Source organism: Phodopus roborovskii, unplaced genomic scaffold, assembly GCF_943737965.1.
Source record: "Phodopus roborovskii unplaced genomic scaffold, PHOROB, whole genome shotgun sequence".
In the NCBI taxonomy this organism is placed as follows: domain Eukaryota; kingdom Metazoa; phylum Chordata; class Mammalia; order Rodentia; family Cricetidae; genus Phodopus; species Phodopus roborovskii.
Genome location: NW_026126648.1, coordinates 12,951,534 through 12,976,971, shown reverse-complemented (window position 1 = coordinate 12,976,971; position 25,438 = coordinate 12,951,534). Strand labels below are relative to the sequence as shown.

Here is a 25,438-nt window from a genome sequence, read left to right as displayed (position 1 = left end):
AGAGAGTCTCTGACTCTGTTACCTGCTTTGGGGACCCTTCCCTCCTACTGGGTTGCCTCATCCAGACTTAACAGGGCAGGAGGTGCCCAGTCTTACTGCAACTTGATATGCCGTGGCTGGCTGATACACATGGGAGACTGCACTTTTCTGAAGAGAAAGGAGAAATGGGTAGTGGGGGGGGGAGGGAATAAAGGAGGATGGGGGAAGAGGAGGGAGAGGAGACTGTGATTGGGCTGCAAAAAAAATCAATTAACTAATAAAAATGGGGGAATAAATCCTAAATAAATAAATAAATAAATAAATAAATAAATAAATAAAAATAAATAGAATCCAAATTTTGAACAAATTCTAGACATTCTGGGTGAATCAAGCACAAGGAATTTACCTTTTATGCGCAAATGCTGGCAGTAACAATACGGCTCTTATCAGGTTTTTGTGGAAACTAGAGATAGGTAAGACTAAAGAGGAGATATCTAGGCAACCACTAGGCACTAGCAAGAAAAGCTTTCTATGCCATCCATGAGGCAGGCCTGGAGAGTAAGAGGCTTGGTAGCCCGTGTCCACACTGGTCCTGAGTTCCCAGGATCCAGCACAATTTCCCTATAGAATCAATACACCTTAATATATTTTCATTCTCCTTGCTAGCTTGTTTTTGGGTACATGGAACATTGTCCTGAAGGATGCAATAATCTCTCATTCCAGTCCAGGCACAAAGTCTCACATCTCTCATCTTTGTTTGCTCACTCCCTTGTTGTTTTGTTTTTAAGACAAAGTTCCCTGTATCCCAGGATGGTCTCACTAGTAATGAATGATGCTCCTGCCTCCACCTCCTGGGCACTCGAATTACAGATATGTGTCCCCATGTCTAGTTTCTGAGGATGGAACCCATGGGCTCATGAATCCTAGGCAAGCACTCTACCAACAGAGCTACACCCTCATCCCTAAAGTCCCTCGGATTTCTAAAGATTGGCAATCAATCACAGGTTGACACTTGATGAAAAGGCAAGATAGCAGTGGTGGATGTAGGAGCTAAGATGAAGAGAGAATAACAAAGCAGGAGCCTTGTCTTGCAGTTGTGCACTGAGCCTTGATCTCACATCCAACTTCCTGTTTAGTCACCTTATCTCCCCACAATAGGTGATGTATGTTTTCCTGCATTACTATGAGTGTGGCAATCAAAAAGAGAACTCAGGGCCACCACTCCCTCTAACCTGTCCACTGTGTAGCATTGCAGTGACAAAAAACAGCTGAAGAAAACACGACCTTGGCTCTTGCACAGACCAAAAAGCATCTCCTGATAGAAGATTCTGATCACATGTACCCTCTGGCTGGCCACCAGCTGTGTGGAGTTGCCTACCAGTCAGTGAACTCTATTGACTGCCCCTACCTATCAGCTGCCCCTAGGATCGCTCCTGAATTTCCGAACTTGGTGACAAACCTGTCACCCTCCCAACTGGCTAGCTTGTCAACCCATGCCTTCCTTGCCCCAATGCCGGTCTCTTCTCTTAAATGGCCTGCTGTATAGACAGCAGCTTTATCGGGGTCTGACTATACCGCCAGAAGCAAATGTGATGCCTTGGTAGAGAGCACTAAAACCGAAGTCAGTTACATCCTTCTGGGAACTCCTGGTCCTCTTACACTAGGAAAGTGTCCATCAACATGATGAGTTCCACAGGCAAGAGGAATGAACAATCATGGATTCAAAGTGAAGACAACAGCTCACGGTCAATATTCAATAGACAGCAATTAACTACAGACAACGAGCACTCAAGTGTGAACTGGGGTACACCTGACACTTTAATATTATCCACTTCAATATTAAAGTTAAAATGCTAATTTTAAAAAAAAGCAGAGCAAGGTACCGAGGATGTGTGTGTGTGTCCTTTTGCCCATTATTAATTGACTATTTAGCATTTCCTCGAGAACTAATATCACGAGCTATTAAGAAACCAGCCTAAGAAGGGTGTTGGTGGCACATGCCTTTAATCCCAGAACTCGGGAGGTAGAGGCAGGTGGATCTCTGTGAGTTTGAGGCCAGTCTGATCTACAGAGCTAGTTCCAGGACAGGCTCCAAAGCCACAGAGAAACCCTGTCTCGAAAAATCAAAACCAAAACACAAAACAACAAAAAACTACTACTACTAGACACTACTACAAATTCTCACATACTTACACATTTTGCTACCATTTCTCAGCAAGCCAAATTATTTACTATTTTTAAAGGAATTTAAAATATTTTCTGAACTCAAACCCAGTCGATAATAAACTCAAACCCAGGAGAGAAGATATATTGAAATGTTATAGTGCATTTGTTTTAGCTTCAAGGAAAAAAAAAAAAAAGTTTACGTTATATACAGTTTTCCCAACATTACCAACTAAACATCAGACTGTGTGAGGATTGAGACTGCACTGTTTCCCTCCTACCCCGCCACAGTGTTGAGGATTGAACTCAGAGCCTTCCACTTTGTAGACCTGCGTGCTCTACCGATGAACTATATTCCCAGCCCTAGCATAGTATCAGAGTTGATTTCTAAGCCACAGGATCTAGCAATTCGTAAATTAACTTTGGTGTGTCATGATCTTTGAGCACATTGTAGATTATCTTGACATCAGACAAAGGAAAGATTAAATATGACAGCTGAGAGGGAGACTAAACAAATAATATAAACTCTACCACAAGGGTGACAGACACCAGGGATGAACAGAAAGTGCCGACAGAGACAACACTACTCTTGGACTTCAGACAAACAGTGCCATGGCACACACAGTAGGCATGCAGTTTACCTTCAAAGCCAAGACTATGTTTTCTGGCTGTGGAAATCAAAGCAGTTGAGAAGTTTGTGTGGATCAGAGGCAGCATGCATCAAAACAAAACAGAAAAGTCACATAAGTCATTAACCATAACCATATCCCAGATTGGGAAAAAAAAAATCAAAACGGAAGGTTCAACATGAGGAAGGAATGTAGATTCCAGTGTATATTTGAGAAATAGTGTTTTGATTGGAGTCAAGTTCCAGAATTCACATTTGGGTTTTTGAAAGGTTCAAAGTTAATATCATGATCAGTTAGGGAAAGGGGAATTACAGGGCAGTTAAAGATGCTAACAAGCTTGTTACATGACCTTCATTAAGCAGGTCATGAGGGCTGCTTACAGTCGTCCGAAAGCCAAACTATCCCCTCTGGAATGAAATCTGAAAGTGCCATCCCTTGTTTAACAGCATCCAATGAAGTTCTGCCCTTCCTTCCTTCCTTCCTTCCTTCCTTCCTTCCTTCTTTCCTTTCTTCCTTCCTTTCTTTCATTTTGTTTTTGGAGACAATGTTTCTCTGTGTAGCCTTGACTGTCCTGGAACTTGCTTTGTAGATCAGGCTGGCCTCAAACTCACAGAGATTCACCTGCCTCTGCCTCCTGAGTGCTGTGATTACAGGTGTGCCCATTTCTAATGCAAACTTCCCAGAGTGGACCTTTAACTTCAGTCCCTCATTCTTCTTGGCCGTTCTAAGTTGTCTGTGTCACTATCAAATCCTTTCCTCTCTCCCCTCCTCATTCTGACTGCCCAGGTTGCCTCCAGGTCATCCATGGCTCTCTAGATGAAACTCAACTTAATCATAGATGCTGCCTCCTCCAGGAAGCCTGGACACTGTACATCTTCTTTCCCACTACGCTATAGCCCTGGACTTACTTAGAAGAAATGGCTGCCATGTATATAGCCACCTCCTGTCATACCACTGCTCTTGGAGAGCAAGCCCTACATGCAACCAAAACTAAACCAACTGATGTGGTAGTGAAATAAATGTCACAACCCCAAACCAGAGATTCTTCAGCGTACCAGAGATGGGGACTAGTCGGTGATGGGTGATGGAGATGAGCCAACCCACAACGATGAGAGGAAAATAAAGCAGACCTCAATGAATTCTTCCTTAAGCTAAATGTTCTCAGTTTATAAGCCTGTCCCTTTTGGTGACCTGTGTGAAGGGAAAGAAGGTGGCTACTGTTTCTAAAGGCCATCTGTGGCAAAATGAAACGAGCAGGCTCTGTCAGTCTTCATTTCACTGCTTTGAAGTTTTCAGGTTTGGAAATCTGAACGTAAGCAAACTGTCCCTTACCTGGGGCGGATTGTCACAGCTTTGAGAGAACAATGTGCACGATTGGAATAATTTTTAAACAAAGTACTAAAGATGTTGGGGGTTGGGGACAGTTCAGATACACATGTCCCCAAGGGTCACCTAAGCATCCTGACAAGTCCCATCCTGTCTTCCTGGGTGAGTCTACATGCTTGATACCACTCACAACTTTGAGTCCCATGTCTGCCAGCCATAAGGACCTCCCAATATTCCAAGCCCCTCTCCCCTTACAGTACATAAGTCCAGGCCTGGGGAAGGCCAGGTTTCTTTGTTTTAAGGGAGCCCTCATGTGATGGCTACAGCTTAATTTGGGGAAATCTGTCCTCACTTGGTTATTGTGGCTGGTCACACTGGATGTAGGAAGGCCACCCTACTCACAAGCTATAACAAAAGGCTAATTCTTTTGTAATTTCTGCAGCCCAAGAATTGGCCTGTCTGATCTATTTGACAGGGTAAGAACAAACACCCCCATGGACTTGGGCAGGTACATTTTTACTGACCTCTTTCCAAATGAGCTATGTACAGGATAAATTCATTTCTGTGTTATACAGCAATTAAAATCTTGGTTTCACACCGTGGTGTCCTATTATTCTCTACTTAGTTGCCCATTATAACCATCTAGGCGGGCGGCTCAGCAATCAATGCCCCGTGGGCTGGACAGAGATCATCCCTTGGTGCTCTCTGCAATCCCTGATCTCTTGCCTCCTGATGGGAGATACCATTATGTATATATGTTTCTCATACTGGTTAATAATAAAGCACTGTTGGCCAATAGGAGAGGAAGATAGGAGGGACTAGGAGACAAGGAGGAAATAGGAAGTAGTAAGGAGGAGTCAAGATGGAGAGCCTGGAGAAAGCAGTACGCCGCCGGCTCCCGGTAAGAGAAATACATAGATCAGCAGAAATGGGTTAATAATTAATGCAGAGCTAGCCGAAACCGGGCCAACAACATTGTATCAAATACAGAGTCTCTGTGTATTATTTGGGGCTGGCTCAGGCGGCAGGACAATACCAGGCGGCGGGCGGAAAAACCTTACTCGTTACAGCCTCCCATTACCTGGCCTGGATGACTTTTCTCTATCTCTGGACCATCTGCTCATCGCTACCACACCTGACCTCAACGCTCACCTGGTCCCCCAGCACTCCCAGAGCCACCTCCTGCCCACCCCCTTGTCCACCCCACTTCTGCCAGAGTCACTACTAGCAGTCAGAGCTTCTGATCAGAATTTCTTGGGTTTGTGTGTGTGTGTGTGTGTGTGTGTGTGTGAGAGAGAGAGAGAGAGAGAGAGAGAGAGAGAGGTTTTTTGTTTTTGTTTTTTGTTTGTTTGTTTGTTTGTTTTTTGTTTTCTGTGTCTTTGCATGTTGCTTCAAACCTGCTTATTTCCTTATTGCCCTTTGCCCTGAAACCATAAGGTCCTGCTGGGGCTTGTTCAGAACAACCTCCCTTATCTCCACCATTCCTCTAATTCAAGCCGGATGCACATCTAGCAGCTGCTCAACAAACCCAGCAATGAGCACAGGAGAGAAGTGGCTGTGGAAGGAACTGTTCTCAAGCACAGCCTCCTGCCACTGCATCTAGCTCCTAAGAATTCTCAAACATTTCTCCTTAGCTAACAATCGAAACAAAACCAAAAAGCCCTTAGTTCTTCCTTTTCAGGCAATTTTCAAATGACATATAGCTTGTTTTTCTTCAACCACCATTTTGAAATTTATCCTGCCACTCAAATGGGATCTATAAAATAATACACTATCCCACAAAATGGGATCTATAAAATAATACACTATCCCACGAACTCATTAGTCAAATGAGTTAGCAAATTACAGATAAAGCAATGTTTTTTTTTAAACCTTCGTTCAAGCCAGACATGATTTTTCTCACGTTTGCTATTTTTAATAACAAGTAACAACAAAAGGTTACCTCCTTTGGGTCGACTGTAAAGTCAAAATCCTTCCGTATGATTTTTCTGACCATATCTGTAAAGAAAAGAAAAACACAAAATAGTAAAACGATTTTATCAGTAAAAGGATACAATGCATACACATAGGTCTATTAAGCCTTTAAATTATTTTAGGTGGGCATAGCATCCTTATAATGATAGTCCTGTTTCCTAAGATAGATAAATAATTAAGCTGCTGAGCCTAACATTACATTGAGGTTGCTAATTTTTCTTTGCATTTGTTTATTGAGAGGGTGTAGCACAATGGTAGGACAGGGATACAATATGGACAAGGGGCCTAGGGCTCTATCCATCAATACCACACTGTGGAAGTCAGAGGACCACTTGCAAGAGTCATTTCCCTCTTTCCACCAGCATGAGCTCTGGGGATCACACTTGGGTCATTGGGTTTGGTGGCTCAAGTGTCCTTACCCACAGAGCCATTTCACCAACTGTGAAGTTGCTACTTTTTATTTGTAGCAACAAATACAATGTCTCTCCAACATTTGCAATATTTACAAATGAGTCCTAAAAGCCCCCCTGATCCTAGAGAGTTGTTAACATGAGAAATCCCTCCTCCTGTCTCTACTCAGTGTGTGAACACTGGGGAATACTATGGGAAGATTTTCACTTTCCCATCAATTCTCATTTGGGGGCATTTCCTAGCAACAAGTTCTAGATGCAAGCTGGACATGAACCAGGGCTTTCTCTGATGATCCACCAAGGCATAATTTGAGACAACTGATGTCCAGACAATGGGGGACTTGACAAAGAATCCCAGTGATTGATGGGAAAGTCAGGGCAGGGGCAAGGTCTCCCTTTTAGACAGGCTCTTTGCCATCCCATCACAATGACCACTGTCTCTCATATCCAACTGAGCTTCTGTGCTTTGCCTGTTGCCTCACGCTGACCTGTACCAACCACTAAAAGACTCCCATGAAAACAAAGATGTTCAGACACTTGCTGGAAACAACATGATGGGTCTTTCTGGGAAACAACTTGGTCCTGTGCACAGCTGAGACCCGAACCAAGGTATAAAGGCACTCAGGTTTCTTGTAGAATTTCCCTGATGAGTTTCCCTTACTGATTAAATATTTTTAAATGAATGGTCATCTATGTGTCCAAATATGTTTACAAAGCTATGTTCACCGAACTCTTGATACAGCTTAAAGCAGAGTGGAGCTTGTTCAAAGACCCAAGTTCTATCTACAACACCAGAAGAATTAGTCCGGGGGTTGAAAGATGACTCGACTGGTAAAGTACTTACCAAACAACATGAGAGCCTGAACTTGGTCCCTAGCACTCATGGGAAGAGCTAGGCAGCAGACAGGCACGCACTTACGATCCCAGTCCTGGGGAAACTGACCGGACAATTCCTGGGACTCACTGGCCTGACAGTCTAGTGGAATTGGCAAGTCTCAGACTGGCCTCCACAAGCACATGCACATGCGCGCACGATTGTGGGCATGCATGCCATTGAACACACACACAGCCTCACTCTCCACCCCCCCCACCTCCCCACACATACATACACATACGTAGGTATGGGGGAGGGGTGGTGGCCTCAAGCTCCCTCACCTGCTTAGTGTCTAGTATTAGGTAAATAACTAACTGCCACAAGCAACCTCACAGGAAAAGGGGGATGATGTATAAGTCTCAGCTCTCAGAGTGTAGGGTTAGGGTGTTGATATCAATCAATAAGTTAGTATCCCGAGTCTGGGTGTGCCCTATTTTTACTACTGATTCAAAACACACAGATTATAATATACGCCAAATAGAGTGTAGAGTACTGCTGACAGTGGAATATCCATTCAGTTTTCCATTGAAAATAAACAAAACACTGTCTGAGGGATACCCTTAAAGTCCACAAGATATGGCCAGGACCACCAGGTTGAAACAAGGTATGATTTGCCTTTCTGCTAGGTCGATGTTTGCACTAAGGAGCAGAAACAATAGCAGATGAGGGCTGAATGCTCCGCAAAGCCAAGCGGCAATAGCTAATATTCCCAGATTATTACCATTCATTACAAAAAGCATTCCTGAGAAAGCATTAACATCACATTTATTAAACCCTGATCTATACTTTCGCATCTTTTAATTACTCTGCGTAAGAAAGTGGAGACCAAGCATTAAACTCTTTTCTGCACACTACATTATGGTCGTACCAAGTCCTGAGGGCAAAAAACATAAACAAAACACCATACCAGCAGTCAGCTATCAGCTAACCTAGCCACCTTTTCATGAAATTCCACTTTTTGTTGCTGTTGAAAGACTATTCTGGAAGACCATTTACTCTGATTTGGGCATCTTACAGATATTTTTCCTAAATTTCAGGGCTACAGCCTACAGCTTCAAAAACAAAAATCAAACAAACAAAAATATGTTAATGATGATAAAATGGAGCTACTCCCTATAGTTGAAATTTTCCCTCTGTCTCTCGAAGGCCCACTTGCTGGTCCCTGCAGCTTCTTGTGAAATTATCACTCAGAGGCCAATATTAAATGTAATTGCTCGGCTAATGGCTCAGGCTTATTACTGGCTAGCTCTCACAATTAAAATTAACCCATATTAATCTGTGTATCCTTACACCTGTGGCTTACCAGTAATGTTCTGGCATCTTACTTCTACGGCAGTTACATAGCATCTCCTGACTCTGCCTTCTTTTTCTCCGTAACTCTGTTTGGATTTCCCACCTAGCTATATTCTGCCTGGCCATTGGCCAAAACAGCTTTATTCATCAACCAATAAAAGCAACACATACTCACAGCACTCAGAAGGATGTCCCACATCTACTCCCATTAATAAACCTGCTTGTTATGATCAGTAGATATAACAGAAATGAAATATGTTGGGACTGAAGAGGTGGCTCAGCAGTTAAGAGCACTGGCTGCTCCTGTAGAGGAACTTGGTTCAATTCCAAGCATCCACAACCCCGATTCACAACTTCAGGGAACCCAATGCCCCCATGTCAGTAAGTGGAGGCACCCATGGGCACATAAGTGGTGCACAGATAAACTTGTAGGCAAAACACCCATTCATGTAAAGCAAACACACTAGTTTTTAAATGAGACATGTCAACACCAGAAGACCTGAAACACTCAGTGACTCACTCTTCAGATGAAAATATAAGCAGTTATAAAGCCCTCTGTGGCAAGATGGATTTGAATATGTCAAAGCAGGAAAAATTCATTCACATCCCATATTGAAAACAGCCTTAAAAAACTGAACTTTTAAGTTTGGATAATGTCAAAGAAAAACACTCAGAATCTCAGACATGACTAAGACTCTTTTGTTGTACATCTCTGCAGGATCAGATGTCCACACTGTCTTCAACCAAAGCCATGTCCTGCGACAGACTGAACTGGGACACAGATGCAAGGAAGTCACTGACTCCCACTAAGACAGCAGTTAAAGAGATTTGAAAACAAAATGTAGCAACCAATGTTGTTCTCTTCATTTTTTAATTATGTTATATATGAAAAGTTGAACATTTTGATTTGGTTGGTCAGTCTGGAGCATTTGAGACAGAGTTGTACAGTGTTGTTGTACAGTGTAGACCTGCCTTACAATCATGAGAATCCTCCTCCATCAGCCTACCCACACCCATGCTGGGTTTACAGGTATATGACCCATGCCCGGTTTGGAAGGGATTCATTATCCTTACTTAGAAATTAATTAGCAAATGAGTGTTAAAAATTCTCCAGGCGAGTTCCTAACTTGAAAAGTGTGGACAAATACAAAGAGGAGCCTCTTTGTGAACCAAAATAACTGTTAAAATAATTAAAGAGTTATTGGACTCCTCAAAGTGTTGGGGCTTCTGGGTTGAGCAGGTTGCATCCCGGCCTCAAGTCAAAGCAATTGCTTTGGACCTCAATCCATCTAGCTGTAGCCAGTAAGCCATGCTATCCCCTCCCTGTCTCTGTGATGGGGATGTAGGTCAGAAGCCACCACCGTAACCTGCAAGGCAAGAGACTAAGAAGCATCACCGGAGAAATGTGCCAAATGAGTCCTTGGGGACAACCGGGAGTTAGACTTTGGGCATCTTTCTAGAATTTGTATATGGAGAAGTAGGGGTAGCCTGCTCTCACTCTCAAGATTGTTTCTTTTTGCTAACTGGCTTCTTTCAATACATACACAGCTTCTGTCAGTCTCAATCTGGGCCCGGTGAAACCCTCAGGCACCATTCCCTGGTAAAGCACATGGTGAACTTCAAAGATACCATTTTGCGCCGATGATGCATCAGATTTATGAGGAGTTTAAGAGCTCTTGGATTTTGCTGAAGGGGTCTGTCAGTCAGTACTCTTGGGCTCATACACATCCCTGTGCAGAGGCGGAGGAGCCCCTACTTGCCTTCAGTGTCACTGTCTTACACAATTATGGTTCAAGAGTCCCCCACAGGCTCTCAGCTAAGAAACTTCAGTGTCAACCTATGTGCTAAGTCATCACTGATCAAAGGGAAAGCTGTATTAGTACTTCACTGTTAAGCATCCACTTTATAAAGAGAATACAATACTTAAGTACAATGTAAAGACCTGCAAACAGCAGATTTATGAACGTGTACTATTTTTAAAAACATGATTTTTTTTTTTCAGGCACAAAAGGTTTTCCACAGGCACTTAAAAATAACTTTAACACTTTGCTCCCATCCAGACGAAATTCCAGAGAGATGAGAGATGAGACCAGATTCCAGATAGATGAGTCAAGTACTTGAGTCAAGACACAGATCTAGGCTGTCCCAAAGTTAATGCAGTCGTACTTCCTGACACAAGCCTATTATTCTAACTTCTCAAGAAGATGAAGTGGGAGGACCACAAGTTCAAAGCCTCCTCAGACAATGAGCAGATTCAAAGCTAGCCTATGAAAGCTTTGCAGACACCGCCTCAAGGTAAAAACTACAACGGGGAGCTGGGAATATAGCTCGGTGGTAGAACAGCTGCCTCACGTGCACAAGGCTGTCTAACGCCCAGTGCTGGGAAAATCTTTACTTCTCTCAGAAGACGTGCCGCATGCCGCCTTTGCTAACACCAACAGATCAGTACAAATGAAAACTAAGACTTCAAAAGTCATCTTCATTCAGGATCTGAACTCATGAAATCATAGAAAAGAATGCAAAAAAAATTGAAAACCATAAAAATCACTTTAAGGTTAATTATAAAATAGTTCCTGCACTTGCCTCTCACGCCTGTGTTTTCAGAGCTCCTCAGCAGCCTCATTCATGCATACATCTTCAAAAGCTTTTCTACCACCAAACAGATTTTCCTAATCTACAAAATGCATGTCCATACCCAGAATAAACCACCGATTCGAGTATGTGTGTACTGCTAAATATTTAACAATGCTGCCCTGGGAAGATGGTGATTGAGGCTAACCTGATTCTGACTTCATTCCCAAGAGTTATGTGCACAAAATGGTCCATAAAATGAGTTATGAGCACCAGCTTGAGACCCACACAGCTCTTTCTAAGGGAGAATATAGGCCAAAGTGAAGACAGAGCCAACTGGTGCAAACATAAACCACTGTGTGGCTTATGCATGGTCACCAGCATGTCCCTCAGAGCCTCTCTGGGGAAAGGATCTTGGATTACCGCAAAAGTGATTCGATGCAATTCCCTCCTGTCGTCTCACTATCGGTCACAGCTTGCTAGGTTCTATGCTTATGTTTGTTGATTCTCTTCCTGACTCAGAATTCTAAAATGAAAACTCCTAATAGGAAAATATCTCATTATTCCAAACCAGACAGACCCAAGGCTCATTTGGCTGCCAAACAGGGTGGGAGCTTCAGAAGCATCCATCAGACTCAAGTGACAAGTTTACTTTCCTCTCTGACTTGAGAGGATGAGCTTTTACTGACTCTAAACTTGTGCTGGTTTGAACTAAAAAATGGCCACTGTAGGTGAGTGGCACTATTAGAAGGTATGGCCTTGTTGGAGTAAGTATGTCACAAGGGGGTGGGCTTTGAGGCCTCAGAAGCTCAAGTCAGGCCTGGTGGCTTAGTCTCTTCTTGCTGCCTGTAGATCAAGATGTAAAACTCTCAGCCCCTTCTCCAGCATCAGGTCTGCCTGTAAGCCTTGATGCTTCCTGCCATGACAATCGATAATGGACTAAATCTCTAGAACTGTAAGCCAGCCCCAATTAAACGTTTTCTTTTAAAATAATTGCTGTGGTCACAAGGCAACAGTGGCTCATGTCCCTAATCCCAGCATTTGGAAGTAGAGGCAGTTGGATCTCTGAGTTTGAGGACAACCTAGTCTACAGAGGAAATTCTAAGATAGCCAGGGCTATACAGAGAAACCCTGTCTCAAAAAATACAACACAACAAACAAATAAACAAAAATACAAAAAAGTTGCTGTGATCACGGTGTCCCTTCACAGCAGTAAAAACCCTAAGACAGCATTCTTCCATCCAAACACTGCAGAACGGTTTGTCTCCATCTGGATTCTCCAAAAATACAAAATGCCCAAAGGAACTGAGGGACAGAAATGCTTGTCTACAGATGGAGAAAGGAACATAGACATTAACTCTAAAGTATTATGGCTGCTGGCACTCCTGAAATCCACAGGGCAGGCTGAACATTCAGGCCATTGTTGATGTTGGGATTTGCTTGATCTCACACAAGTATTTTGTTACGCAAAACTGCCAAGTCCAGTCTTGACACAGAAATTCCCTCCTTGAGAAATCTGCTTTTTTCTTTCTTTTGTTTTTTTTTTGTTTTTTTGGGTTTTTTTTTTTTTTTGACTCCTAAGATTTTTACTTTCTGTATGATGCCCATCCATATATTATTAACTAATTATAACAGGTTGACGGCAAAACACAGTGACCAAGTACAACTTACGTCATCAGTGGAATGAGATATGCAGCTCTTCTTCCTGGAATGCCTGGATTGATGTAGTTTTACAACCTGATGACCCTTTCCTGTCTGAAGAGACAGGCTCTGCTGATCTCCCAGAATTTATGGTTTTACTTATTTATCCCAGACTCCCCCCTCACCCCCCGAATCTTGAGCATTGCTTTCAGACCATAAAACCCACCTTTATGAGTGATGTCACTTGTACTTTAAAACAGCCTAAGTGACTTATATGTTATTTTAGGGCCAGGCTAATCCTGACACCACAGGTGTTATGCTTACCCCTGTCAATCTTCCTAGACCCTAAATCTTGGGCACTATTTGAGTGAACAATACCCATTCTTGGGACAGAAGCCAGATGTACTTCGTAAAGAATCTCTATGTAAATATGCCTTAAATTGCTGTTCACTCGGGGCTAAGTTTATTGTTATCTGAATACTTTTATCAAAAATTGTGCTGTGCTTAAATACAGCTAAAGCAAAATGATCTGGTCCAACTCCAGTTACAGTAAAATAGGGTGGAGCCGAGTTTTATTCTGGTCTCTACGTGGATCATTTTCTTTTTCCTGCCTGCTGTAAACCCTGCAGGGCAATCACCATAGTAATCAGGACAGCAGGTGTGACCAAGCATAGCAGCTCAGAGCAGCCTTGCTTTGATGCAGGAAAGTGAACCATCATTAATAGAAAACTATTGGTTTTTTTAACTTTAAAAATTAATTTCAGAAGAAGCATTGACCAATCACATTCAAGAGGGATGAGATCACTTGACACTGATGTGAGAGATTCAGGCTCTTACTGAGCTCTATACTCTTCAACCCCTATTCTCCAAACATTGTGAAAAATGGCTTGTATCCTCATGGTTTTGAATGTATGTATGTGTATGTAGATATGTGTGTATGTGTGTACACACTGTGTGCAGGCAGTACTCATGTCGGCCAAAAGGGGGCATTGTATCCTCTGGGACTGTAGCTAGAAATGGCTGGAAGCCACCATGTAAGTGCTGGGTATTCTGCAAGGCAGACAGTATCCTTAACAGCTGACCTCTTGACAGTGTGGTTTCTCCAGGACAGGGCAAGGGCAGCAGCCAAGTCTCAGGCAATGCAAGGGAAACACTCAACTCAAAAAGGAGCTGAACATTGATCTCTGCTTGGTGGGCACTCATTTCCAAGGCTTCTGAAAAGAGTCCCATCAGAAATGACAGAGCTAAAGAAATATGTTGCTGAAAGGTCGAGTGTTATTTTGAGAAATTGGGGGGAAATGTCAATGTCATCTTCCAGCGGTTCTGATAGATTAAATATGCCTGCCATCACTAAGATGATGTATGTTTCTGAACTCTCGAGTCCTGTGGCCGGCACAGCTAAAATCTAAATCCCTGTCACAGCCCTACTGGACTTTGCAGTTTTGTGTGAGTAATTGGGTAAGACTAATTGAATCCCAGCATCAACCTAACAAAATCTACGGTTGACTTTTTAGTGAAGAGATTGATGCTTCAGACATTTAGAAGCTGACTTAGGAAGTGTATCCTCCCACTTCTAAGGTCATAATGGAATTGGTCAGGGAGAGCCTCCTTCCCTTTCTAAAATACGATGGAGTGCATCCATGCATACCTGTAGTCCTGGTACTCAGGAGGCTAAGGACTACTTCAGCTTAGAAGTTTGAAACAGTCAGAACAAGGTGGGGGTAAAGATGAGGGTGTGCCAACAACCTTAGATTATTTTTTCTCCCTTTGTCAGCTCAGGGCCATATTTAGCTCTTCACCTTTCACTGTCTGGAGAGCCTTTCCATGTACATTGATCAAGACACTCATTTGCTCCCTAGAGGAACGTCTTAGGGTATTCAGGCTGCAATGAAACGCCATGACCAAAAGGAAGTTGAGAAGAAAAGGGTTCATTTGCCTTACTTGTCCTGATCACAGTACAGAGGGAAGCCAAGGCAGGAATTCAAAGCAGGCGGGAATCTGGAGGCAGGAGCTGATGCAGAGGTATGGAGGATGCTGCATATTGCCTCGCTTCCCACAGTTTGTGGAGCCTACATTTTTTAAAAGGCTTATTTATTTATTGTATATACAGTGTTCTGCCTGCATGCCAGAAGAGGGCTCCTGGTCTCATTATAGATAGTTATAAGCCACCAGGAGGTTGCTGGGAATTGAACTCAGGACCTCTGGAAGAGCAGCCATCACTCTTAACCTCTGAGTCATCTCTCCAGCCCCAGAGCCTACATTTTTATAGAACCTAGGACTACCAACCCAGGCTTGGCAACACCTACAAGGGGCAGGGCCCTCCCCCATCATTACTAATTAAGAAAATGTCCTATAGGCTTGTCTGCAGCTAAATCTAACGGAGGCATTCTGTCAGTCGAGGTTCCTTCGTCCCAGATGACTCCAGCTTGTGTCAAGTTGACACGATTAGTTAGTACAATGGACAATTAAGGAAAATGGCTATAGAAGAAGCTCTGCTTACGAAATCATCTGGGACCAATCTGGCAACCACGTGCTCAAACCAATCCATGGGTGGTGATTTACTTTCCGGGGCCCACTCTGCATGCTGCCTGACCCAAGCCAGCTCATTACTAGACTACACTTCAGTCATTCCCACCCCTTTCCAAGGAACTGTGACATTATACGTGTTTTTAGAAGGTCTCTGATGACTCCTGGAGCTGGGAATACTTAACAAGGCTACCTCTCAAATAAGCACAGAGGACTGAGGGGTTATGTAATGGATGGAGACGCTGCAGGGGAGCTCCTAAGTGGTGGCATCTGGGACACCAGCAAGGCAGCCCATGGGGAGTCCAGGCTGAGGAAGTTCAAGGGAGGAAGGGAAGGAGGGAAAGGAGGGAGAGAGGAAGGGAGGGATTGAGGGAGGGAGAGATGGAGGGAGGGAAGGAGGGAGAGAGGGAGGGGAAGAGGGAGAAAGCGAAGAAGTGAAAGAGGGAAGGAGAGAGAGAGGGAAGGAGGGCTGTATTCTAACTATACATCAGTCCACTTAAGATTTTCTGGGGATTGTAAGTGCCTGTCCCGGTGTCCCTGAGTCCCTGTCCTAGAGGACTGATGTTCTCCCTTCAGCTCTAACTCTCCCCGGAGGTCTTGGATACCTCGCTCTACACCTCCAATCACCTACCAAGCTATGTGCTTCGGGCAGGCTTGCAGGGGAAGCAGAGCATGTGTGTGACATGAGCTCCAGCACTAGCAAGCCATGTGACTGGTTGGAATATGTGTCAAATGACAGACACTCCCAGGCCGCACTTCCCCACCTCTAAAATAAGAAGAGACTCCCTGCCACCTCATGACTGTCATCAGAAAGATCGCAAGTGACAGTGGCCATCTCTCGGAATCCTCCCTGTAACCTTGCAGATGAAGCTGTCCCTCAAGCACACAATGATGTGGTCCAACCTCATCCTCACAAACGTTTGATGGGGCCCTGGTGGAGAAGCTGAGGTCAACATCTAATTTGAAATATTAAAGGAAGGTTGCACCATCCCTTCAGACACATGACATCCAGTGACCTAATAACCCAGCATTAGCCCTGACTGGAAAAGCCTTCATCATTTTCTACCCTGAGACCAGACCTCTGGGGGACAGTCAAAATCCAAATAGTTGATTTAATCAGTGAGGACCGATTAAAGCAACAGGAAGGAAGCTATGAACCCTTAAAAAAAAAAAAAAAAAAAAAAAAAAAAAAGCAATGGCTGTTAGAGAACAAGAGAGAATATGGAAAAAATAAGAAGACAAAAACTACAGAATATATATAGAGAGAGACATATAAAATTTTTACTGAGGCTAGGTTTCTCTGTGTAGTCCTGGCTGTCCTGAAACTCGCTCTGTAGACCAGACTGGTCTTGAACTCAGAGATCCACGTGTCTCTGCTCCCAAGTGCCAGGATTAAAGGCTTGTGCCACCACACCTGGCCCATATATGTAATTTTTCATGATAGGATGTCGATGTGTAACTCTGGCTGACTTAGAACTCACCATAGAGATGAGGATGGCCTATAACTCATGAAAATCCATCTGCCTCTGCTGTAATTACAGGCTTACAGCATTGTATCTAATACAGCGTCTCTGTGTGTTATTTGGGGCTGGCGCGGCTGTGGGACCAGGCTGGCAGGAAAACCTGCTTGTAACAAGGGGACATCACACTGTAAAAAAAATGTATAAACATTTTAGAAAGGCCAGCTAAATGTCCCAACAATAGAGGCACTCACTTGCCTTACCCCCAAACCTCATTACCCAAGTTCAATCCCCATGCCCCATGTGGTAGAAAGAATCAATCCCCACAGGTTGTCTTTTGACCTCCAATTGTGCAAGTATGCTCACGCATGTGTGTAATGTGACAAGTCATAGGGGACATAATGTAGTGGCTTTAAGAGCATAATAGGGAAATTTTGAGAAATATAAACAGGAACTGTGTGGTTGGTGAAGGTGCTAACGCTTTATTAAATGTCTTGGGAGTCACGTTTCCATTTGTTCACACAGAAGGATGACTTCTGGGGGATGACTTCCAGGATGCGCACTGGGGCATTAAGCCATGGGGCAAAATATCCCAACAAGGAGTCCAGGTAGATGTGTAGCTGCTGAAGGTTTAAAACTACAGTACAGCATCGTAGGAAAATGAGTTCTTGCGCCTCTTTCTGTCTTCCCTGCATTCACTTTCCCTGTTCTGTGGTGCTAACTTTATTGTCAGCCTGACTGGGTTAATAAACACCTAGTATATGAATTTTCCAGAGAGTATTACCCGTGGGGGAAGAGCTAACATGGAAGTTAAGAGGCACCTCCACATGTGCTGGCATCCTTGACAGAATAAAAAGGAGAAAAACAGAATACTAAGCTCTGGCTTTCTCTTCCTGGTCTATTAGGATGTGAAAAAACCCTGATAGCCACCAGAGAAAGGAGTCAGGCCACCTTGCCTTCCTGTCATGGTACATGACCGAACCGTGAGCCAAGTGAAACTTCTCTTAGGTTGTGGAATCTGTCCCAGAGAAGAGGGAAGTGACAAACACATTCCTCCAAGCTCTGCTCTCAGCTCCAAGTTAGCCCGTGAGGGAGTCCCTGGTTTATCAGGCTCAGAACTTTCTGACTGCATGCTTTTAGTTTCCCTCCTTGTTTGCTGGTTTCTGGTTCAAGGCAAAGAGAGAATCAGTCAAGAGGTAGCCAAGAAAGCGTGGGTGTGAAAATTAATAGCAGAACTCAGTTTTTATTGATGGTGCTGGGGCTATAAGGACAATATAAAATTTCACATTCATTCAAAGTGCCTATTGTGGCTGAAGGGAACCTAGGTGATGCTTGCCTTTAGCATTTGCTTGCCTCTGCCTCAGGTGCTTCAGCAAAGACAAATGGGAGGATAAAACAAGGCTATAAAAACTACAGGAGGTAACCAAAGCTGGCTGATTTTAGTGAAGTCACCTGTTATCCATTCCTTTGGTGTTATCCATTCCTTTGGTCTTTCTTCTTCCTTCCACTCCGCATACTGCTCCTATATACACCAACCCATATGCAGCCTTGCATACCACCTCCCTTCAAGGTCATTACAGTGTGATCACAGCCTGCCAACTCAAATCTAAGCGAGCATAGACTTTGTGGGGGAGGGATCACAAAAAAGCAAAGTTACAACTTCTGTTTAAGTCCTGGTTTACAGTCACTATCCTGACTTAATCATTGCCAGCACTTTCTTTCCCTTTTAAACTGTGTCACTGCATGTGACCAAATGTATAGTCGATGCAACTAAGTAACTCTGAATTCAAATCTCAAGTCTGACATTTTGTGTTGTGTACTTGGTACAGCTTAGTAAATTGCTTAACGTCCCTGAGCCTATCAGATGAAGACGATAATACACATCATTGAAAACAGATATTGCTGGCGTGATATTTACCGCAATATCTGTTTTTTTTTTTTTAGGCCGATAAACAAATAGGCCGAATAGATGTTTATTCAGGGGGAAATAACTTACAACCTAGACAGATGAACACCAGGAAATTCAACCCGATCCTCTCCTGTCCGAGTCACGCCAGCAAGAGAGAGCGCCTTCCTGGCCCCCTCCGACCTCCTTCCTCAGGTCACCTCCGCCCATCGCTCCACCCCCCAATGGGCGTGGTCAGTGCTACAGAAGGACTACCTCACTACAGCTAACAGTAGGTAACTTACACAGCATGGATACTGTGGATAAAGGGATGAATCATGCCCTAAGCAGAATGGATCCGGAAGACACAAGATTTATCACATTACTCTAAACAACACACGACCTGCAAGTTTATGGATTGTTTACATCTGAAAATGTCAATTAAAACTTTTAGGATATGGATAACTGAAACCACAGGGGGTATTGCTGTAATATTACGGCATATGAGATAAAGAAAAATGAAGGAAGGAGAGGAGGGGATGGTCTCAAGGGATATGATCTGAACAAAGATTGGAGGCAGGGAAATGCACGAAAGTCTCAGGAACAGTGTGGCTGGCATAACCACCAGTCTGAAGGCCAACCTGGGCCATAATCCTGGTGAGTGACAGGCTCAGCTGGGAGAAGACAGGTGTGCCAGACAGAATGGGACAGATCTGACACATACTACTCACTCGGTTTCAATTTCTTTGTGAGTGAACTGGCCTGCGGCAAGACTGGGCCCTCCTGTTGCTGTGTTATGGATTGTGAAGCTGTCATTTCCAACATCAGGGAACTTGATTTGGCTTGGGTGTCAGAAGCACACACTCATTTTATCCATGCACAGGTTGTATTTGGGGAGGCGGAGGAGGGGAGCACTCTTTAAAGAAACGCAAGATGATGTCAGTAGGCCTGGAATACCACCCTGGACATGTCTTGCTCAATTACCCCCCCACCCAAGATGCTCATGTCCAAATCTCATTACGCTGAGCTTCTGGGTCAGCCAATGTCTAAGAGGATATTAAAGCATACACAACCGTCTCCTCTCCCCTCACCCAGACCGTACAAAGAGAGCCTTTGGCTCAATTAACATAGTTGCCATATTCAATCACTAACAACATCCAATTGAGCTACTGCAAAACCATGATCCACGAACTTATAAAGAAATGTGGAATATGAACGGACTATTGGGATCCCAGAGTTGACTGAGAAAGCAATAAAGGTAAGGGTAGAAGAACAAGGTCAGCACACGTGGGCGTACCATGCAGAAAAAAACAAGAGCCCACCCCAGGGAACCCATTCACATAGACCAGCTGGGAAAGAAACACTTGAAGAAGGCCCCAGCAGAAATCCTACCCCTGTTGCCAACCGGGACGCTGCTCTCCAGTTTCCCAGCAGCAGACACACAGAACCACCCAGGACAATTGTTTAGGAAGAACTAAAGATGGGAAAGAAGCCGCTTTCGTTCCTTGAGTTGTTTCCTTCTGATGCACAACCAGCAAACTGTCTTCATGATATCCTAAGAGGACAAGGGGTCACATACAGTTCCAGAAGACGGCAAGGAGAGACAATGCATAGCGAGCATTCGAATGAGGTCCACACACAGCTCACGGCCCAGGACAAAGCCCATGTGTACTTCAGGACACGGCCAAGGCTGTATTTAATCCTTAGCACAACCTTTTGTTTTTCCAAACAGGGTTTCTCTGTGTAGACCTGGCTGGCCTAGAACTCACGTCATAGGCCAGGATGACCTCAAACTCAGAGATTTGCCTGCCAATGCCCTCCAAGTGCTGGGATTAAAGGTGTATGCCACCACGCCCTGCTCATAACAACTTTTTTAAAAACTTTATTCTATGTGTCTTTCACATCATGTATCTTGATCCCATTCCTTTTCCCATCCCTTCGCATCCCAACCCCGTAATTAAAACAAAATTTAAGAGTCAAAAAAAATGAGAAAAATATGTAAACTCTCCTCATGGAAACTGCACTGTGACACAGTCAGTCACACTGTAGACTCTTGCCCATAATCTTTACTTGCAAGCATTCCTTGGGAGCAGTCGTTGGTCTGGTTCGAAGTCTCTGGTATCTACTACACCATCAACGCTGTGTCCTCACTAGGACTCTTCCTATGTTCCCTGTTGTTGTTCTGTGTTGAGGAGATTCTATAGCTTTGGGGACTCAACTGCATTTACTAGGAAATAAGAGTCACATTGAAATAGATAAAATGCAAACTTTGTAAGAAGAAATCAAACTTTTAAAATTAGAAAGATTAGCCAAAGCTAAACTCAATCCATCTGGTGGTGGTGGCTCAGGGTTGGAGTTAGAAGGCAGGCAGGCGGATCAAAAGTTCAAGGCCAGTCTGAGCTACCTAGTCGTGATTTGCATAAGAATGGCCCCATAGACTCATGTCTGAACACATGGACCTGGTGTGTGGAACTGTCTGAGAAGGAGTAGGAGGCGTGGCCTCGTTGGAGGAAGTATGTCACTGGGGTGGACTGACTTCCATTTTGAACGATTTGTACCATTCCCAGTGTCTTTCTTTGCCTCCTGCATGTGATCAACATGTGGGCTCCTGGCTATTCCTGGTGCCACGCATTTGCTCCACCATCATGGACTTTAACCTCTGAAGTTGCCTTGATTGTGTTTTATTACAGCAATAGAAACATAACTAAGACAGAGTGAATGTAAGACCAGCATAGGCTGCAAAGGGGGACACTGTCTCAGAAGACTGAGGGAAAGGTGTTAGGTTTTCCTTTAAAACGTATACGTTACTGGGATTGCTAGGGTCAGAGCTGAGGCCCTGGTAGCCCCAACAAGCCAAGAAACAGACAAGTAATAGCAAAAGGCATAGGAAGGAGATGTATTCATTGTACCCACATTGGGGAGGAAGAGGGGGAAAGAGGTTCAGTGACCCCAAAGTTAAACCTGGGCCCTGACATGGGGCTTGGTTTTAAACAGAAGGCAGGACATATGCTTAACTAATCAGTCGCAGTCACAGTATGGTTCTGCCCACCATTGACCCATCACTGTCTAACCCAATCTCTACTGCAAGGTATCTGACAGCCTATGTGCATCTTTTTCTAGGAGACAAGTCCCCCCTCTGAAGACCCTAGGTTTCAGCCTTTTCCTTCTCCCAGCCTGAGACTCCTGAGGGAATACCAGTGTCTTCAGGTTCATTGTTTCAATGGTTTGGTAGCTAGAGAGAGGCACAAGTTTGTCTACCATCTCCATGCCTAGCAAGATGGTTACACCCCAGAAGCTAGTAAAGGCCAGCTATAAATGCTGGGTCTATTCCTGTTTGGCAGAAAACACACAGCGACCTAGGTAGAGCATTTCCCTGGGTCTGCCTCCAGATTTGCTCCTCTGAAAAGACAGACACGGTGTGCTGGGGAGACAGCTCAGTGAAAGGATAAAGACCTGGATTTAGATTCCCCAGCACCCAGATAAGAGCCAGGCACAGCCCTCATCTGTGACACTAGCTAGCACCCGTGAGGTAGAGACTGGAGGATGCTGTGGGCTCGCAGATCAGCCAGTCTAGCCCAAATAGAAAACTCTAAGTTCAGCAAGAGATCCTGTCTCAGAAAATAAGGTGGAGAAAAATGGAGGAAGATACCCGATATGGATCTCTGGCATCTATGTATACACTCAGATATGAGCACCCACATACACACAAGCAAGCAAGAGCACAAATACACACACACACACACACACACACACACACACACACACACACACACACCTCCCACCAGCTTGCTCTAGTATGACTCTATCTTAACCATAAATTACATCTTCAATGATTCTAATTTGCAAATAAGGCCACATTCTGAAGTACTAGGGGTTAGGACTTCCATACACAAATTGTGATTACATAGGTAAAATTCAGCCTATGACAATAAGTTTGTTAACAAGCTATTTTCTGCTTTTTATGTATAATGAGTTGTTAGTGTGTTGTGACTAAATATCACCTGAAGAAAAATGAATGTAAAGCCACTGAATGCTTAAAAAAATAAGTCAAAGAGATGAGCATGCCCTGGGTTCAATTCCGAGCACCACACACAGAGACATAAATCAAACGTTAAGCCTTAATAAAGGCCAGTGATTTGTGTATATGAGAAAAACTCAAACTATAAATCTGGAACTCTGAATTGCAAGTGTTTTCGCTTTTGCTATACTTCAAAGAAATCAAAACAAAGAAGCCCAAAAGTATAAAGGATGCATTGTGTGATTTATATCAGGAACACTAATTTTGGGACTTCAATTAACTCATAATAAAAGCAAAACTTAAGTCTTGGCCGTACATCAAACCATTAGCCAATGTGTGTTTTAAATTCCTTGATTAAAAGAAGCTTTTGATTTTTTAAACTTAGGAAATGTTATAATAAGAACAAGCATTCAAAGATGCCCCTGATATGTGAAAATTTCAAGCTATAAATTTCCCAGAGCATTGGGCTCTTTCTCAAAAGTTGAAACTTATTGGAGAACAGGTTGAGTGAAGAAGACCCCGGCCATCAGGACCACCACAGGAGGAACACCTAAAAAAAAGACACAACCAACCACTCATTATCTGACTTTTGGTCTGACTGTATGTCAACATCTATAAATTGTTTTGCCTCACATGGGAACCTTGATCTGACCTTTATCAATACAGTCAAGCCACTTTATCCAGCTGTGGATCGAATGAATGACAAAACAGTTGGAATTTGCTTCAAAATAAAGAGAGGGGCACAGGCTAGGAGATGGGTATCCCAAGAAGAGTGTTGTTGGAAAAGGTGGGCCTCATCATATTCTGCCCCTGCCCTTGTATACTTCTCAATACTAGCAATGTTTTACTATTTTCTTTTTCATATGTATTGAGGCACATGCGTTAGTGTGCTAGTGCGTGTGTGCATGGAAGCCAGAGGTTAACATCGGGTCTCTATCGTGGGTTGTTTCGCCCTTCGTGTGTTGAGATGGGGTCTCTCAGTGAGCCTGAGCCCCATTGCTTTGGTAGGTGAGATTAAGGAATCTGCCTTTTTCTCCACATCCCTGGTTACAAGTGTGTGCCTTGATTTTTATCTGAGTTCTGGGGACCTGAACTCAAGTCCTCATGCGTGCACAGCGGGCACTTCACTCTGAGCCGTTCCCTTGAGTCCTCAGTAATTTTTTTTTTTTTTTTTTTTTAAAGACTCAGCATATTCACTTGGGAAAACGTATAGTACTGGTCGGGAAAAAAATTCCAACAATTCACATGAATGGAAACATGTGTGAAGTCACTGAAAGATGACTAGAAAATGCTCACAGAAACCCTCAAATGCGAATCAGTTGGTGGTGGACTAATTCCAATATGTACGTGTAGTAGAATAGCATAAAATGAGAAATAATATTTACAACTACACATAACAAATAGCTTTATAAATGAGAAGTTGGAAGCAATGGAGTACATTTGGGGTGACTACTCTACCAGGAGTAACTACTCCTTGCCACTGCAAATAGGCAGAGTGGCTAGTTATTCTTGGCAGACAGTGACCAGAAAGCAAGTATTAGGTCTGGGACACAGGTCCTCTCCTTGTCACATTTGTGACAAGCCGACTTGATAGCTCACCCACGTTGGTCTGTACACATATTTTTACACTGACATTTTTTAACTGTTTTTTTTTTTTAAGTAAGAAATTACTATAATTAAGAATTTCACCTAAGCTCCTGTATGACCCTGAAGCTGGAGTAACAGTGAGCTAACTACTGCAGACATACCAGGAATTTTTAGGACACTGAGTGGAACACATCTCTGTGGCCTCCCACACGTAGCTATTTTTGGTCAAGAACATAGGTTTTCTTAGTGATCTCTTGCTTCCTATTATCTGTGGAACCTTAAGTGGACACGCCACAGCCTGACATCCATCTACCCTACAAACCCTGCCCTCCCAGCTCACTTTCCTGCCCTCTGGGTCCTTTCCTGAGTCCCTATCTCAGCTTGCATCACTCAACCTCTCCCTGCTTCTGGGATTCAACCACACACTCTGAGCTCAGTTCAAACACCCTGGGTGGAATCCCCTCTCCTTTCCACCTCTATCAGTCAGAACTGCCCCGAGCACACCAGTCATACCACGGAATGACCGTAGCCCAGCCTGCCTGTGTCAGAGCTGACTTCAGCCAGACAACACCAGGCTCACACCCGGAAGGAAGGCTTTGCAGAGCTGGAATGAGTGCTCAGAATCAGAGGAACCAGACTACAAGCTGGTTCACTAGAGATTTCACTAAGAGCAGAAATCGAGGCTTAGTGTCTCTGAGGTGCATAGGTAGGGTTATTGAGAGAGTTGAGGGAGAATGGAAAAGATGTAGCGGGTGGAATGGGGGCCATTAAAATGACACATCCAAGTCTCAGCCCTAGAACCTGCAAATGTTATTTGTGCAAAGTCTTTACATAGTTTAACTGATGCGCTAAGTGTCCAGAGATTAGTGCATCCTGGGATAGCAGCGCCCTAAAAAGAGGAGGAGGGACAGACCACAGTGACCCTACACAGGCCAAGGAACACTTGGCACCACCAGACTGGAGGAAGTCAGTTGCGTTCTCTCCTGGGTCCTTAGGAGGGACCCAGGCCTTCATTTTAGACTCTTGGCTTCCAGCTGTGGATAGACTATTCTAGGGCTGGTGTAAGTGTCTCAGACTGGGACCATCTGTCACCACTACCCTG

The 25,438-nt window shown here is 43.9% G+C and overlaps 1 protein-coding gene across 1 annotated transcript in view; it reads right to left on the bottom strand.

Annotated features, from left to right (window-relative positions):
* Window positions 1-25,438, bottom strand: part of Prom1 (prominin 1) — a 90,623-nt gene that overhangs the window by 58,756 nt on the left and 6,429 nt on the right. The window contains exon 2 of the mRNA XM_051174042.1: window positions 6,040-6,095. Within this exon, the coding sequence (XP_051029999.1) occupies window positions 6,040-6,095 (56 nt within the window). The remainder of the gene's footprint in view (window positions 1-6,039; window positions 6,096-25,438) is intronic.